Consider the following 17,350-nt stretch of genomic DNA (forward strand, 5'->3'; position numbering starts at 1 on the left):
TGATGACAGGGGGTCAGTGGAACTTCGTCCAAATCCATCCTTTCAGCCCAAAGTCATCACCTCCTCGTTCAGGTAAAGGGTCATTCGCCTGAGGGCTTTTTTCCCCCGTCCTCACACCGACACGGAGGAGGAGTGTCTTCACACCCTGTGGCCCCGTGCAGGCGCTCTGCTGTTATGTGAAGCGCATGGCGGCTTTCAGGAAGTTGGACCAGTTGTTCGTCTGCTAGGGTGGTCAGGCTCAGGGGGCCACTATGTCTGTGCAACGGCTCACTCACTGGATCTGTGATGCAATCCACAGAAGTAATGAGGTGGTGGGTTGTCTTCCCCCAGTGGGTCTGAGGGCGCACTCCACCTGGGGCATTGCGTCCTCTATGGTGCTTTTCAGAGGTGTCTCAGTGGAGGACATCTGTTTGGCCGCCTCGTGGGCTTCCATTTCGACTTTTGTGCAGTCATATCTCAGGGACATGACTGCTGGTTCAGTGTCTCGTTCAGTGCTTGGTGCACTGTCTGAGAGGACCTATTCTGGAGCAGACTGAGGCGTTTTGGTAGGCGCACAGCTTGTTGCTGGCTTTTGCAGTCCAATGTGAGGCCCTCAGGCAGGCGGTGGTGGTGCTGTTTCTTGGTTGTGGCTGGGTTTGGACTATTGTCAGTTTGGGCCCAGCTGGGAGTACATCTCATCCCTAACCGCCTTTGCATTAGGTTTTAACTAATAGCGAAGCCTGTTAGAGGGCAGAGCACGTCCGAAATAGAAATAGTAGTTATTTATCTGAGTATTTTATGTTTGTTTAATTCACATAAACATGCTAAACAAGTAAAATAAACTACAAACTGTCAAAAAATGGCAACATTTATGTCAAGTTTGCTGTCTGGTAATTATCAAATCTATATAGGTAACTTATCAGGAGTTTATTGTAGCTAAACTAATACGGAAAGGTAGCAGTCAAACTATTGAAACGGTTAACTGTCTGCTAGCTAGTTATCCGGTAAACCGAAAACGGAAATAATGTTGGGATTTCTCTCTTGCTCAGACGTTGATACGGAAATGACCTGTCTTCAAAGATACAGAGGACAAGATAGAAATCCCCCGCGATCAAAGAGGGGGTGACTCATCTACCCGCCATTACTTAAATGAACAAAATAATGATTGAAATTATTCTTAAAACATCGTATCAGTGTCATGAAGTGACATATTTGGCTGCTTACCACAAAGATTGTGTTTATTTAAGTATTTTAAGATCATGTAAACCCACATTAGAAAGCTCAGCAACCTCTGTAACGTGTAAGATAAGATACAAATCCTAAAAATAAAAATACGCCGTTTAGTCAAAGTTTGTTGCTTCTTGGTAATTATGGGCTTTATTTGGGTGTCTTATCAGTAGTTTATTGTAGCGAAATCAATACAGAAAGGAAAACAGTCGGTTAGCTTTGTGCTAGCTAGTGACCGGTAAACCGAAAACGGAAATGATGTTGGGATTTCTCTCTTGCTGAGACGTTGATGTTGACAATTTTCAAACGGGTGACACGCCGACTGTTTACAGCTTCCACGTTTAATTTGCAAGTGAAAGAGCCGTTTTTTGTTTGAACATTTTTGGCAACAGACTTTTATATATTTTTGTAGATGTTTATTATTAACTTGGAGTGTTTGCAGTGGCTAGTTGGCTAGCTGAGGGAAGAAATGGTGGTTTTCAACTGCCGGGAGTGAGCTAACTAGTTAACATAACACGCTAGTTGGCTTTTTATTTTAACGGTAACTAGTTTAACGCTAGTGTCATATATTGTTAATGCCTTTAACAACATTATTACTGTAGTATAATGTACTGGTGTCTCCGCTCCCCTCCTCTATACAGTATATTTATTGTGTTTGTGAGCTTTCTATGCGGTTTGTTTACCAGCTGTGTGACATGTAGCATCAGGTGTGTGACGTCAGCTGGACCTGGACAGGTATGAATGCTGCAAAGAGAGAAATCAAAGTAAAAAGAGTTTCCTCAAGAAAAAGGTCGAGAAACATCCTGAAGACTCACCTGACACCTGCCAGAAAGAGAGGAGGAGGAGGAGGAGGAGGAGGAGAGCAATGTCCCAGAAACTGGAGGCTCAGCAGCATCATGGCTGATATAAAAGCTGTTGAGGTAGGTTATTATCAAAGTATTGATATGGAGCTGGAAGGATTAGTCAATTAAATGATTATTAGAGAGCTACAGCTGCAACTAAGGATTATTTTCATTTTTGCTGAACGTGTAACAGAGCTGAAACAGCTTGTGATTTGATAATTAACTAGTGATTTAAGTTATTTTTCAAGCGGAAATGCCCCAAAATTCACTAATTCTATCTTCTCAAAGTGAATATTTGCTGATTCTCTAATTTTAGTACGATATTAAACTGAATAGAGCTGCAATCAACTTATTGCTTTGAATAATTTTTAAGAAAAAATGTCCAAATTCTCATTTTCTGGTTTCTTTAGTCCTCATAGACAGTAAACTGAATATTTTTGGGTTGTGGACAAAACAAGACATTTGAGGACGCCATCTTGGGCTTTGGGAAACAGTAATCTACATTTTTCACCATTTTCTGACATTTTATGGACAATAATCAGTTAATTTAGAAAATAATCAACAGATTAATCGATAATGAAAATATTGGTTAGTAGTAGCTCTGGACATATCTGGCTGACTTATTTTGCTGTTGATCAAAAACACTAAACTGCATGAACTGTGAATGAATGTTTTGTTTTGTTGGCAGTACTGCAGTGACAGTGAGGACTTATTTGGGGACTATGACAGCATCTTGGAGGACAGCTCTCTCTTGGCAAAGCTGGATGATGCAGAGCAAAATGAAAGGCAGCGTGACCTCCAGACCGAAGCTGTGGATCAGCGGGACTTCACGACTCTGCGTCCATCGAAAGACGGCGAGGACATCCTCACAGACTCCATCTTGGACGGCCTCGGAGACGAACCCTTCGAGGACTTACCGGCCAGCCAGCTGGAATTTCAAGAACGAGTTCATGAAAATGCAAAGAGGAGCAAACTGCAGGACGGAGATAAAACCTCTACACCTTTTAGAAACTCTGACGTAGAAAGAAACACGGAGGATAAAACCAAGAGACAGATGAAGGCGAGGAGGAGCGTGACCGACCAGCTGAAGAGGACGATGCTCTGCAACGCTGCCGCTCCCTCCGAGGTTTCTCGCTCTGTGGTGCTGAAAGAAGCGGTGGTTTCTGAGGAGATCAGCGTCGCCATGCAGGCCATGGAGACTGTATCTGCTCAGACAACCGACCTCGGACCTTTCTTTGGACTTCCCACCAAAGTGAAGGAACTCATCTACAAACTGAGAGGAATCAAGAGCCTTTATGGTGATGCTCTGTTTTACTCACAGATTCTACATAACCGCAGATAATTCAGAGCAGAGTTCGTTACTGTGGAAGCTGTTTGTCTGTTTCAGATTGGCAGGAGACGTGTCTGAACCTGGACTGTGTTCATCAGAGGAAGAATCTGATCTACTCGCTTCCCACCAGCGGAGGGAAAACTCTTGTCGCAGAGATCCTCATCCTCAGAGAGCTGCTGTGCAGGAAGAAGGACTGTCTGTTCATCCTACCGTACATATCACTGGTGCAAGAGAAGGTCCTGAGCAAGTATCTGTAATATTAGTATTGAAACTTGATTTTTCTGTGTATATTTATTTATTTATGTATTTATTCCTTTATTTACACAGGTTGTCTCACTGAGATCAAGATACAGAAGACACATACAGTAGAAGCATAAACAGAAATTCACAACACAATATACATTGTTTTTATGGTTTTATTCTGTCATAAATTAGCGTACACATTTCCACATATTCACCTAAAAAACAAACAAAAATAAACATTCAGTCCCGCATAAAACTTGGACAAGCACAAAAAAACAAAATAAAACAAACACATAGATTAAAGAAACCAACAAATATTCAATGTGTGCAAGTGTAATAAAAAAAAATCAGTATTTAAAACCAGTTTTCCAGCTCAGTTTGAACAAGTGGCAAAACTAAAGTTATAGATAAATTATGTACAAACTGTGCAGACAGAGTGGTTGAATGAACAACCAGCAGAAGAGAAACAAGATTTTTGTTTATTTTTGTTTAAATAGTGAATAGAAGAGGACCAAGAATAGAGCCCTGTGGAACACCTTTACTTAACTTCACAGCATTTGACTTGAAACCAGAAGAAACTACAACTTATCTTGTGTATGTTTTGTTTATTTGTTTGTTTTTTTGTGTTGTTGTTGTTGTTCAGGTACGTGGGTTAGCGAGCTTTGGCCTGGAGCTGGACTTCATGGTGGAGGAGTACGCTGGCAGCAAGGGCAAGTTTCCTCCAGTGAAGAGACGAAACCAGAGGTCTCTGTACATCGCTACAATAGAAAAAGCTCACAGCCTGGTCAACTCTCTGATCGACACCGACAGGCTGGATAACCTCGGGCTGCTGGTGGTCGATGAGGTACACTTCAGTTTGGATAAAAGGTGTTTCTGATGGTTAAAACATAAAGCAGAGGGAGGTTTAATGACATGTTTGTTCTTCCATACACAGCTTCACATGCTGGGCGATGGCAGCAGAGGGGCTGTTATTGAAATGACTCTGGCTAAAGTTCTGTATATGAGCAGTAAGTGTCTCTTATTATGATTCCTTTTCACTTTGATCACAGTTCTTTTTGATTTGACTTAAAGGGGACATTTTCTGCTTTTAGTGGTTTTCAATCATTTAGATCATGGTCGTGTGTCGGATCTTAAACGTGGTCAAAGTTCTATAACTTAAGGTGAATGTATGTAGAAATGCTGCCTGTAAGACAAAGCCGAGGTTTCAGCTGCCCAGATACCAGATGCCAAACACTGGGCTCTTCTCATTTCTCTATTTTGTGCCTCCTCGTCTCCTCTCTCCTCCGCCCTCCTGCCGTGACACAGAAATCGTTCTCAGCGCACCATGTTTAAGGATGTCTCAATTCATAAAATGCATCTCGAGGAGGGAGGAGGCTTACTAGAGGAGCTATGAGCAAGGATACACAGGTGTATCCTTTGCGGATGTTTTTCGACACCCGTGACGTATAAAAGAGGCGTAACACACAGCTGGAATATACAAACCATTTGTAGTGCTTCACACAATAAAATATATAGGAAGATATATATGTATATGTATATATATATATATATGTGTGTATATATATATATATGTATGTGTGTGGGTGTGTGTATATATATATATATATATATACACACATACACACTATATATATATATATATATATATATATATAGTGTGTGTGTGTGTGTACGTTAAATAAAATATAACAATGTATGACATCCATGCATTCTTATAACATATATAGTATCACGTTATAATTTGAATTAAAAGTAAATATATAAATTGTCATGAACACTGTTCTGCTTATCTGTCAGAGATCATAAAATACAGCAGCAGGCTGTAACAAAACAATGGACAGATGATGCAGCTCTGCAGCATGTTATGTTTAATTTACATGAATTTACATGAAGGGGGAGGGGTACTCAGTTGGTTGCAATCTGCAACCTCACCGCCAAATGCCACTAAATACTACAGACTGGTCCTTTTAAGAGACAGGCGCTAAAACGGCCTGTTTCAGACAGAGGCTGAACTGAGGAGCTGCATAAAGGACCAGTAGAAGATAAATAAGGAGGTTTTAACCATAAATCATGCAAAGATATTCCAGTAGAGCCCCAGAATATAAATATAGAGCTGGAAATGTGCATGATGTGAAGATGTTGTCAAGAACCTCCTGTTTTATGTACCTGGTTTCATGGATACATGTGTGAATAAGTTGTGCAAAACTCTGCACTTTGTCCCTTTGTGAATTCAGCCTGCTAAATGTAAATGGGAATATAAGATGCACATCTTGATTGGTTCTTTTTTCTGCCCAGTCAAACACAAATTTGTGCACAAGAAATGTTTTACCAATTCCTGCAATCCCATTGGTCAACACTGTTCTTATATTCTTTTTTATTCCAGAAGGGTGTGAGAAGATGTTGCTGATTTGAGGTTCTGCGGTTTGTCCTGATGCCATTTGGATCTGGCTGAGCTGCCTGGTGATGTGAGTGTCTCCCCCGGCTGTGATGTACAGCTCTGTGTAGATATCATCCAGAATCTTTGCATCCTTCTTTGTTGTCCATCCTTCTTGTATGCACATAAACCTGTCCTGGAGGTTAGATTGAAGCCTTGCTTGGTACAATGTGATGGTTCGTAGAAGCTTTGGTTCATCTGTGTAGAATAATGTAAAATAACCAGTAAGTGTTAAGTCTTTCTACCAAGTAGCCTTGAATAGATTATTTTAAATAAATAAATACATAACTGGATTAAACTTTTGTGCTCTCTGGTTAATGTTCCTTTTAAACAGGGAAAATTTGGGAAAAGGTCCAACCTGCCTCTGCTTTAACAGGACAGGCTGTATGCTCATCTAAGATGTGTCATCTTAGAACAAAGCAACATAGGAGGTTAGATTACTGTATGATATTTAACAATCTTCTGTGGTTGGTGGACTTTTTTCAGTGACATTAACAACATCTTCCAAAATGGTCATGCTTTTGCATGACTCAAATTACAAAGAAATATCAAAGCCTACTTGGCGGTTTTCACTTAATCTCTCATCTTTACTTCCGGAGAGAAGTACAGATCAATACAATGCAGGTATGCTGTCAATGACGAAATGTTATTCAGCTTCTAGTTACTTTAATTGGAACTGACGCTGAGCAACAGTTACAGAAAATGTTCCACTATTATTATAATTAGAAAACATATCACACAACAACTTGTGCAGAAGCATGACTGAGGGGCTACAAAGACTTCTGAAAGACTTGTGTCGGTCCACCACAAAACTATCAGACACCAGCTGGAACCCCTGCAGCATTCTCTGGTATGAGGATTATCTGGGAATCTATGTGAAATTTTCTCCTTTCAACTTCCATCAGCTACTGCATTTCCAGTTTTCACACCTTCAGTAAGTTTGTCTGAATCTCATTGTTGACGGATCACTGGCCTGATTCACAACCATTATGCCCAACAAACCTTTGGTATTTTCATGGCCAGGTGTGCCAGGTGCACTGGTGCTGCACTTGCACACGGGGTGGGATCAGAAGGAATACATTATGGGTAGGTGTGTTGAAGATTGTGACGATTGTCAATCATATTCAGTACTTCATCCCCACCATGATGTGCTTACTTTTTGGGAATCCTGCAAAGAGTTTTCATCAGAGGAAACTTATTTTTGTCTGGGACATAAAAAGTTTCAACTATGAGTTTACTAGCAGTTAGTGACTGTTAGTTTACAACAGTCAATGGGCTTTACAGACAATCACCAGGGTAAAGTAAAGGTACAGGATGCAGCTGTTGTGGATGAGAGATGCTGGTAAGAATCAATCATTAATCTGTATTCAGACTCACCGGAATGTATCCAGAACACAAGTTTATAGACGAGCAAAACATGAAAAAAGCAGTTTGTGTGATCTCAGAGAGGTTTATACACATGAGCCTTCAACAAAATGTGTTAAAATATACCAGACAGAACAGTAACAGAACATAAGAGCGACGAGTTTTTGACCTGCTTTGAGCAGGTTAGTGTTGGACAGCATTAGACACACTCATTGACACCAGGATTGCAGTTTGCTAGTGGATTGAGATCACCACACCTCTGTGGTCCACGGTGAGTCACCAAGATACCAAACCAGCACAGTCCAGTATGAAACCTCAGTGGGGGCCAGACAGCATGTGCAGCTCTGCAGCACTTCTATACTGTGAGATATTATTTAAACTGAACACTAAGTTAGATTAGTGTATAATGCTTTATTATAATAAATGTTTTTCGAGACTTGTGTGATCACATCATGTCCCAGTTTCATGTTTCTGTCCTGTAGCTTACCGTGAGCTGACAGTTTCTCCACTAGATCATTCCTGTTGATCTTCTTTAAGGTTTTCTTCACCACTTCCACAGACTGATGGTTGTAGGTCTGTACTATCTTATCAACAGTTTTCAGCCTGTCTGCTTTCTCCAGATAACTCTTTGGGATGGTTGAGGAGCCTTCCAGGATGTCCGGCTGCTGTAGGAACCACTTAAAGTTCCTGAATTCATCATCTCCCAACTCTTTCAGTGTCTTCAAAAGCTCCTCTTTAACAGCCATCGTTCCCCAGACCCCTGTTAGAATGAGAGGAAATGTTTAACTTCCAGGATAACTACAAGAAGTGTGAATCTTTGAGTCTCTTTAGAGTCACGATTACATCCAGAATGGAATCTCCATTCACAATCAAGGCTCAACTCAATAAATAAAGAGGGGCTCTATTTGTGAAATCTCCTCATAAATCCCATTACTTTGGCCATATCTTACAATGTAAACCAATGGGGAGCCAATCTATGGGCATGAACTTTGTGTCAAACAGAGGCTTCTGACGTCTAAACTATCTTTGAGTCTCTTTCGTGTTACAGTTACATTCAGAATGGAATCTCCATTCACAATCAAGGCTCAATTCAATACATAAAAAGGGACACTATATTCAGGCTCTTAGTGTGCTCTGTCTATGTCTATATGTGTCTATATCTTCAATTTGATCCACTTTTTCATCTAATTTAAAACTTATATTAAAGATATCAGATCAATATAAGATCACTATAATTGATTTCAAGGTCTTTTCATTACATCTCAGACCTTCTATCCCTGTACGACCCTGCTCGCACTTTGAGGTCCTCTGGTCTTCTATCTGTTCCAGACTCTCGGCTGAGGACTGAGCGGGACCAGAGCTTTGAAAAACATCCTGCCTGAGTAAATAAGGAGGCTGAGTCAGTGGCTTCTTTTAAATCTGAGCTCAAATGTACTTTTATCACAACACCTTCCCTGATTTTACTTGATTCTAGTTTTATTCTGTTTTATGGGTTTTACTATTTTTAAGTATTGTTGGGCTGGTTTCTATTCTGTTGTTTGTTTAGCACCTTTATTTTTTTATTATTATTATTAGTTATTATTATTGTGTGTTTTTATGTGATTATATGTGAAGGACTTTGTAACTTTGTTTAGATAAGTGCTATATAAATAAAGATATTGCTATCGTTATTATATAGGACTTTGAATTGCCTCTGTGTTTTAACAGTGCTATATGAATAAAGTTGTTTCACTTGTCTTCTCTTAAGTCCATTGAATTGCAAGATAATCAATCAATCAATCAATCAATCAATTTTTATTTATATAGTGCCATATCACAACAAAAGTCATCTCAAGGCACTTTTCACATAGAGCAGGTCAAGACTGCACTCTTTAATTTACAGAGACCCAACAGTTCCCCCATGAGCAGCACTTGGCGACAGCAGTAAGGAAAAACTCCCCTTTAACGGGTAGAAACCTCAAGCAGAACCCGGCTCTTGGTGGGCAGCCATCTGCTTTGACAGGTTGGGTTGAGAGAGAGAAAGAGAGAGGGAAAGGGGAGGAGGGACAGAAGAACAACAATCATAACAATAACAATAAGTATAAGCAGCAACAGCCAGGGAAGGATGCCATCAGGACTGTGAAGGACCGCGAAGGCTCAGCCCAGAACCCGGGGTTTCCTGTGAGATGAGAAAGCACAAAAAAAACTCCGGGGAAGAAGCCAAGTTAGTGACATGCATTGATGTTACATGAATACATACAGATGGAGGGGAGGAGGAGGAGAGAGGAGCTCAGTGCATCATGGGAAGTCCCCCAGCAGTCTAGGCCTATAGCAGCATAACTAAGGGCTGATCCAAGGTGAGCCCCGTCGGCCCTAACTATAAGCTTTATCAAAAAGGAACGTTTTAAGCCTACTCTTAAACATAGAGAGGGTGTCTGCACCCCGGACCGAATCTGGTAGATGGTTCCACAGGAGAGGAGCCTGATAGCTGAAGGCTCTGCCTCCCATTCTACTTTTAAAGACTGTAGGGACCACCAGTAAGCTGCATTCTGGGAGCACAGTGTTCTAGTGGGATAATACGGTACTATGAGCTCTTTAAGATATGATGGTGCCTGACCATTAAGGGCTTTGTAAGTTAGGAGAAGGACTTTAAATTCTATTCTAGATTTTACAGGAAGCCAATGTAGCGAAGTTAAAATGGGAGAAATGTGATCTCTTTTTCTAGTTTTAGTCAGTACACGTGCAGCTGCATTCTGGACCAGCTGGAGAGTCTTTAGAGACTTGTTAGGGCAGCCTGATAATAAGGAATTGCAATAATCCAGCCTAGAAGTAACAAATGCGTGAACTAGTTTTTCTGCATCTTTTAGGGACAGGATGTGCCTGATTTTTGCGATATTACGTAAGTGAAAAAGGCAGTCCTTGAAATTTGATTTATGTGGGAGTTAAAGGACATATCCTGATCAAAGATAACTCCCAGATTCCTTACGGTGGTGCTGGAGGCCAGGGTAATGCCATCCAGAGTAGCTATATCATTAGATAATGTGTTTCTAAGGTGTTTAGGGCCAAACACAATAACTTCAGTTTTATCTGAGTTTAATAGTAGAAAATTGCAGGTCATCCAGGTCCTTAAGGCATGCTTGGAGTTTGTTTAACTGATTGGTTTCATCAGGCTTCATTGATAAATATAATTGGGTATCATCTGCATAACAATGAAAATTTATGGAGTGTTTCCTAATAATATTACCTAAAGGAAGCATATACAAGGTGAATAGAATTGGTCCAAGTACAGAACCTTGTGGAACTCCGTGTCTAACTTTTGGCTTCACGGAGGATTCATCATTGACATGTACAAACTGAAATTGGTCTGATAAATAGGACTTAAACCAGCTTAATGCAGTTCCTTTGATGCCAATTAAATGTTCCAGTCTCTGCAAAAGGATTTGATGGTCAATTCTGTTGAATGCGACACTAAGATCTAACAGGACAACTATGGAGACAAATCCTTTGTCCGATGCAGTAAGGAGGTCATTTGTGACTTTCACCAGTGCTGTCTCTGTGTTATGATGCCTCTAAATCCTGACTGAAAATCCTCGAATAAACTATTGTTATGTAGAAAGTCACATAACTGATTAGACTGCTTTCTCAAGGATCTTAGAGAGAAATGGAAGGTTAGATATAGGTCTTTAATTGGCTAAAACACCTGAATCAAGAGTAGGCTTCTTAAGAAGAGGTTTAATTATAGCTACTTTAAAGGACTGTGGTACATAGCCTGTTACTAAAGACAGATTGATCATATCTAGTAAAGAAGTGCTTACTAAGGGTAAGACTTCCTTAAGCAACCTAGTTGGGATGGGGTCTAAGAGACAGGTTGATGGTTTAGCTGAAGAAATCATTGAAGTTAGTTCAGGAAAGTCGACTGGAGAAAAACAGTCCAAATATATGTCAGGATTTACAGCTGTTTCTAAGGTGCCTGTGTTTGGGGAGAGAACGGTGCCTGTTGAGGGCAGGAGGTGGTTAATTTTGTCTCTAATAGTTAGAATTTTATCATTAAAGAAGCTCATAAAGTCATTGCTACTGAGAGCTATAGGAATACATGGATCAATTGAGTTATGACTCTTTGTCAGCTAAAGTGCTGAAAAGGAACCTAGGGCTGTTTTTATTCTCTTTTATTAATGCTGAGTAATAGGCGGCTCTGGCATTACAGAGGGCCTTCCTATATGTTTTAAGACTATCTTGCCAGACTAAGTGAGATTCTTCTACTTTGGTGGAACGCCAAATCCTTTCCAATTTTCGCCATGTTTGCTTTAATTTGCGGGTTTGGGAGTTAAACCATGGAGCTAACCTCTTATGTTTATTATCTTCCTTTTTAAGGGGGCGATGGAGTCGAGTGTTTTTCTTAATGAGCCTGCCTCCTACTATCAACACGATTATCAATTTAGGAGGGACTAAAGTTAACATAAGAGTCCTCTGTAGTATTAAGACATGGCAGTGAATTCAGTACTGATGGAATTGCTTCCTTAAATTTATCTACAACACTATCAGATAGACATCTAGTGAGGACATTTTTGTCTAATGGTGTGTAATCCAGTAATAGGAATTCAAGGGTTATTAAAAAATGATCTGATAAAATAGGATTTTGTGGAAAAATTATTAAATGTTCAATTTCAATCCCATAAGTCAGAACAAGGTCTAGGGTGTGGTTAAGACGGTGAGTGGGATTATTTACACACTGAGAGAAGCCAGTTGAGTCTAATAATGAGATAAATGCAGTACTGAGACTGTCATTACCAACGTCCACATGAATATTAAAATCACCTACTATAATTACTTTATCTGTACTAAGGACTAAATACGACAAAAACTCAGAGAATTCAGATAGGAATTCAGAGTACGGGCCAGGAGGACGGTACACTATAACACATAGAACTGGCTGTAAAGTTTTCTAGGTTGGCTGAGAGAGACTAAGAACAAGGCTTTCTAATGAGTTATAATTAAATTTAGGTCTAGGGTTGATGATTAGGCTTGAGTTGAAAATGGCTGCAACTCCTCCTCCTCGGCCAGTGTCTCGAGGAATATGAGTATTAATATGACTGGAGGGAGTGGATTCATTTAGGCTGACATATTCTTCATGACACAGCCAGGTTTCAGTAAGACAAAATAAATCAATATGATGATCTTAGATTAAATTGTTTACTAAAACAGCTTTAGATGACAGAGATCTAATGTTCAAGAGTCCAAATTGAATTATCTTATTTTGTTGTACTATTGCAGTAGTGGTTTTAATTTTTACTAGATTTTTATGAATGACTCTTCTTTTGTTTACTTTGGATTTATTTGATTTAAGTGGTCAGGGGACAGACACAGTCTCTATGTGGTTTTGGGGACAGACACAGTCTCTATGTGGTTTTGGGGACAGACACAGTCTGTGGTCTCTATGTGGTTTTGGGTGGGTAACTGCTCTAATGGAAGCGCAGAGAAGCGTGTAGGACTGCAGCTCAGCTTCCTGGTCTCAACTCTGGGTTGTCATGGTTTTGGTCTACTAATAAACTCAGCCATATTTCTAGATATGAGAGCAGCTCCATCCAAAGTGGGATGTATGTCGTCTCCCCTAATCAGACCAGGTCTTCCCCAGAAAGTCTGCCAATTATCTATTGTTTGCATCGGTAGTCCCCAACAAAAAACATACAACAGCAAAACAACAAACAGTACAAAACAAAAAAACAACAACAACAACAAAAAAAACACACACAGAACGCACCATACAAAATACAAAACTACACAGAGCACATCACATACACCCACAATATCAATTAGAACTTGTCAAATTTAAATCAAGACCATAGATGGAGTTTAGACTCAGTGGTCACACAGCTGATTGGTCTTTAGTAGAATTTTTAATTTGGCCTTGAATGTATTGATTGAACTGCAGTTCTTCATATCATCAGGTAGGACGTTCCACTGAGTTGTGGTTTTCACAGAGAAAGCTGACTGCCCAAATGCAGTGTGATGAAATGGTCCAATCATGTATAGAGGATATTCTGGAGGATCTAATAGAATTTACTGAGCGAGTGAACACAAAGTCACATAGTGGAGGAGGACAAACCATTTAACATTTTATAAACTAGGCACAAATTTGAGAATAATCTAAAATTGTCAAAGCTCAGTAAATTGTATTTCTCCAGAACCCTACAGTGATGGAAATGCATCGGCTTTTTGTCCAGAGTTTTTAGAGTTTGTTTGTAAAAGGACTCAAGAGGTTTTATGGCTGTTTCTCCACCTGCCTCCAACATGTGATCAATAAGACATCTGGGAAAGAATCACAGCTGCATAAATATCTTGGCTGCGTCCAAAGACAGACAGTTTCTAATATGTCTAAAATTTGCTAAGTTGTACTTTATGGTTTTAATTGTTTTTTAAACATGTTTCTTAAAGTTCAAATTTGGATCCAGTGTCACACTAAGATATTTAAAATCGGTAACTATGTCAATATTTTCACCTTTGATGAGAATATCAGCATTAGGAGGTTGTACCATAGTCTTAGAGAAAAACATACCCTTTGTCTTGTTTACATTTAGACTCAGACATGATTGATCAAGCCAATGTGTGATCCTTTCCAATGCAATTGTTAGCTTAGCAGCAGCTAACTCAGCTGTTTTTGAATGTGTGTACACAACAGTGTCATCTGCATACATTTGTAGTTCTGCATCATGACACTGTTGAGGGAGATCATTAATATATAGGCTAAATAATAGGGGACCTAACACTGACCCTTGTGGAACACCCATTGTGCACTTCATGTTACTGGACAGTGTGTCACCAACTTTAACACATTGTCTCCTATTAGATAAATATGAAGACATCCATGCCAGTACTCTAGATGAGAAGTTAAATTTAGAGAGTTTCGATATTAAAACATCATGATTGACTGTGTCGAACGCTTTACACAGATCTAAAAATACAGCAGCAACTACTCCTCCTTTGTCAAGTCTTGATTTAATTTGCTCTATTAAGTGCAAGGTAGCAGTTTCAGTGGAATGATTTGCTCTAAAGCCAAATCGCATACGATATAGACCAAAATTGCTTGTATTAAGAAATGTTGCCAGTTGTTTAATGACAACTTTCTAAGCAACCTTTGAGAGTTCTGGCAGTATACTTATTGGTCTGTAGTTACTGGCTTCAAGGCGGTCTCCAGATTTAAAAATAGGCGTGACAATGGCACATTTCCAGTCATCAGGAAAGGAGCTGTGTTTAAAAGACAAGTTAATCGAATGAGCAATAGGGGGAGTTAAAATATCTTTGTGTGATTTAACAAACATGGTGTCAAATTGGAAAGCATCTCTACTTTTGGAGGTTTTTAAGGAGCTGATCGTGCATCTCTAGATTTCATTAGTTTCCATACATTTTCTTTAAACCACGGTAAATTGTTTTTATTTTTAGATTTTATCTGTATCCTCACATTAAATCTTTCCCTCACAGAGTTGATTCTGTGAGTAAACGTATCACAGCCATAGTCCAGGTCATCAGAGGACAGAACATCATCCCAGTTCAAGCTGTTCATTTCATTGGTAAATTCTTCTTGCTTAGCTCTGGGTATGCATTGAAGGATCATTGTCTTAGTTGCCGTGGTCTTAAATCTACTTTTAGTCAGTTTTCTTGCACATAGGGTTAGGTTATGATCTGATAAGCCAGTGATTAAATTATAACTTTTAGTTATTCTTTCTAGTTTGTTAGTAAATATCAGATCAATTTGTGTACTGGAGCATTTTGTAATCCTAGTTGGACCTTTTACTAGTTGTTCTAGTTGTAATTTCTCTGTGATCATTTTTAGTTCTTTCCTCTTAGTTTTATCCTCCCAGTTCACATTAAAATCACCCATAACTAATAATTCTTTGTTGAGATTGCACTCTTTCAAGACTTCTGTGAGTTGATCATAGAAAGTGTTATCTGCAGACAGGGGCCTATAGACACCTATGATGTTAAAAAACATTTGTTGGGATAACATTATTTTTATCTCAACATATTCTAACATGTTACCCGCATTATAAACCACACGTTCACATTCGATGTTGTCTCTCACATAAAAAAGCACCCCTCCTTCTTCTTCCATCAGGTCTGTCTCTTCTGAAACATTGGTATCCAGCACCGTGAACACACTTGCAGGAATTGTTTGTTTAAACCATGTTTCAGTCAGACAGAGAAAGTCCAGATTTGAGTCAAACACAAGATGAGTTAGCTGATTGCTCTTTGCAGTAATTCTTCTGATGTTAAAATGTCCACTATATAGCCCCCTCGGTTTCAGCTTCGGGTCCCATAAGACTTTTGCATGATTGACAGTTTGGAAGGTTTGGAATTACCTCTGCCTCTTCACTGCAGGGTTTCGACACACAGTGGTGTCAGCAGCAGGTTTTGTGAGAGAGACACTGGACCTATCAAGGTTTCCACAGCCCGGTAGCAAAAAGTCATTCATGGAGACATCATGCCTCGTGTTAACAAAGTTTAGTCTTTTAAGGGAGAAGCCCGGCCCAGAAAGTTGCTGCTCATTCATCACTGGCACCAGAGGAGTCCCAGACACACTCGGGCACAAATCAGCATCAAAGTTCTGCAGCGTTCCAGGGGTCACTGGTCCAGGATTTAGCTGAACATCTCTGGAGAGCAGGATCAGCATGAAGAGGAGACCTGCTGTTCTCTGAAATGGGATGGCAGATGACTGGTCCACTGGATCAATGATTCGCTCTGGTACCTGGGCTCGCCCATGCCGCAGGATGTAAAATATCCCAGTAAGTTATGATGAAAACTCACATTAGGAGTGTCAGCTGGCCATGAGCCAGCATTTGACCCAAGCTCAATCACTTGGTGTCCCAGTTGTTTTTCATCAGTGTTGATTGCTCTGGCCAGACAGACACGTGCAGGCAATACAGCAATGAGTACCAACAGTAGTCAAAGGAGCAGCCCATAAAACACAGCCCAGGTGTTTTTGCCGATGAAACACTGTTTTGAACTTGAAGCAGGTTTTGACAGGCATGCTCTGTGGTACGATAAACGTCCTATGTAGCAATCTCATACAGGATCCCGGTGGCCAGAGGGTAGAAGCTCCTCTTAAGCCCCTCAGCACCGGCCCGGTGCACCTGGAACCTCCTTTTGACCTCAGCGGAGAGAAAAGGCCGCCATCTGGGTAGTAAGGAACTCCAGAAGATCCATATGGCCAGGACCGTTTCCTTCGATGTTGAGATGGATGTACAGATGGTTGTACTTGATGTTTAATCTGATGTTTATGTTTGAAAACTTGGACTGGTCTGGTAGAAGAGTCGGCAGAGGGATGAGCTGACCATCTCCCCATCCTGATGAGTGACCCCGAGTCATATGCCATCACTTCTTGAGTCTAGGGTGCACAGAGAGGCTCCAGCAAGGTGTGACACATCTAGCTGACTGACTGACTTAATCCTCTTTACCCCGTTGAGGGGCATAGGGCATCCACTAGAGCTCTCAGAGACACATCTCGCTACCATTACATAACGTAACAAAATAAATAGTTTTTACAGCGTTGTATTAGTGTCATTAAGTGATGTACATGACTTACCACAAAGTCTGTATTTATCTGAGTATTTCAAGTTTGTTAAAAGCCAAATTAGCATGCTAAGAAGCGTCTGTTATACGGTACGGTAAAAATTGGTAGAAAACTCTGCCAGTTACATTAAGTTTGCTATTTGGTAATTATTGCATCTATTTAGGTAAATTATCAGGAGTTTATTGTAACTAAACTAATAACAAAAAGGAAACAGTCGAGGTATTGAAACGCTTAGCTGTGTGTTAGCTAGTTGACCAGTAAACTGGAAATGGAAATGATGTTGGGATTTCTCTCTTGCTCGGACGTTGATATAATAGGCTTGTTCAGTCAATGGATATGAGCCGCTGCACAATCACCACGCAATTCGTACTAGTTAGATTCTTTTT

General features: G+C 40.1%; 2 protein-coding genes and 1 long non-coding RNA gene across 7 annotated transcripts in view; 2 read left to right on the forward strand and 1 right to left on the reverse strand.

The window, feature by feature from the left end:
• The window catches only part of LOC122968129, a 161,875-nt gene that overhangs the window by 133,951 nt on the left and 10,574 nt on the right, over nt 1–17,350 (reverse strand). The window lies entirely within an intron of this gene.
• Nucleotides 1–17,350, forward strand: part of LOC122968199 — a 200,947-nt gene that overhangs the window by 86,276 nt on the left and 97,321 nt on the right. The window lies entirely within an intron of this gene.
• On the forward strand, nt 1,111–6,348 carry LOC122968151 (helicase POLQ-like). Of its 3 annotated transcripts, none has more exons than XM_044333156.1 (7): nt 1,111–1,554; nt 1,908–2,126; nt 2,737–3,346; nt 3,436–3,614; nt 4,265–4,465; nt 4,556–4,628; nt 6,005–6,348. In XM_044333156.1, the coding sequence occupies exons 2-7, from the start codon at nt 1,944–1,946 to the stop codon at nt 6,031–6,033; spliced, it is 1,275 nt and encodes a 424-aa protein (XP_044189091.1). In that variant the 5' UTR covers nt 1,111–1,554; nt 1,908–1,943; the 3' UTR covers nt 6,034–6,348. The 3 variants fall into 3 exon arrangements, with proteins under 3 accessions (XP_044189091.1, XP_044189088.1, XP_044189089.1); XM_044333153.1 differs by lacking the exon at nt 1,111–1,554 and adding an exon at nt 1,573–1,747 and having other exon boundaries at nt 1,893–2,126; XM_044333154.1 differs by lacking the exon at nt 1,111–1,554 and adding an exon at nt 1,573–1,747.

The sequence above is a fragment of the Thunnus albacares genome, chromosome 18 (assembly GCF_914725855.1).
Source record: "Thunnus albacares chromosome 18, fThuAlb1.1, whole genome shotgun sequence".
NCBI classification, from domain to species: Eukaryota; Metazoa; Chordata; class Actinopteri; order Scombriformes; family Scombridae; genus Thunnus; species Thunnus albacares.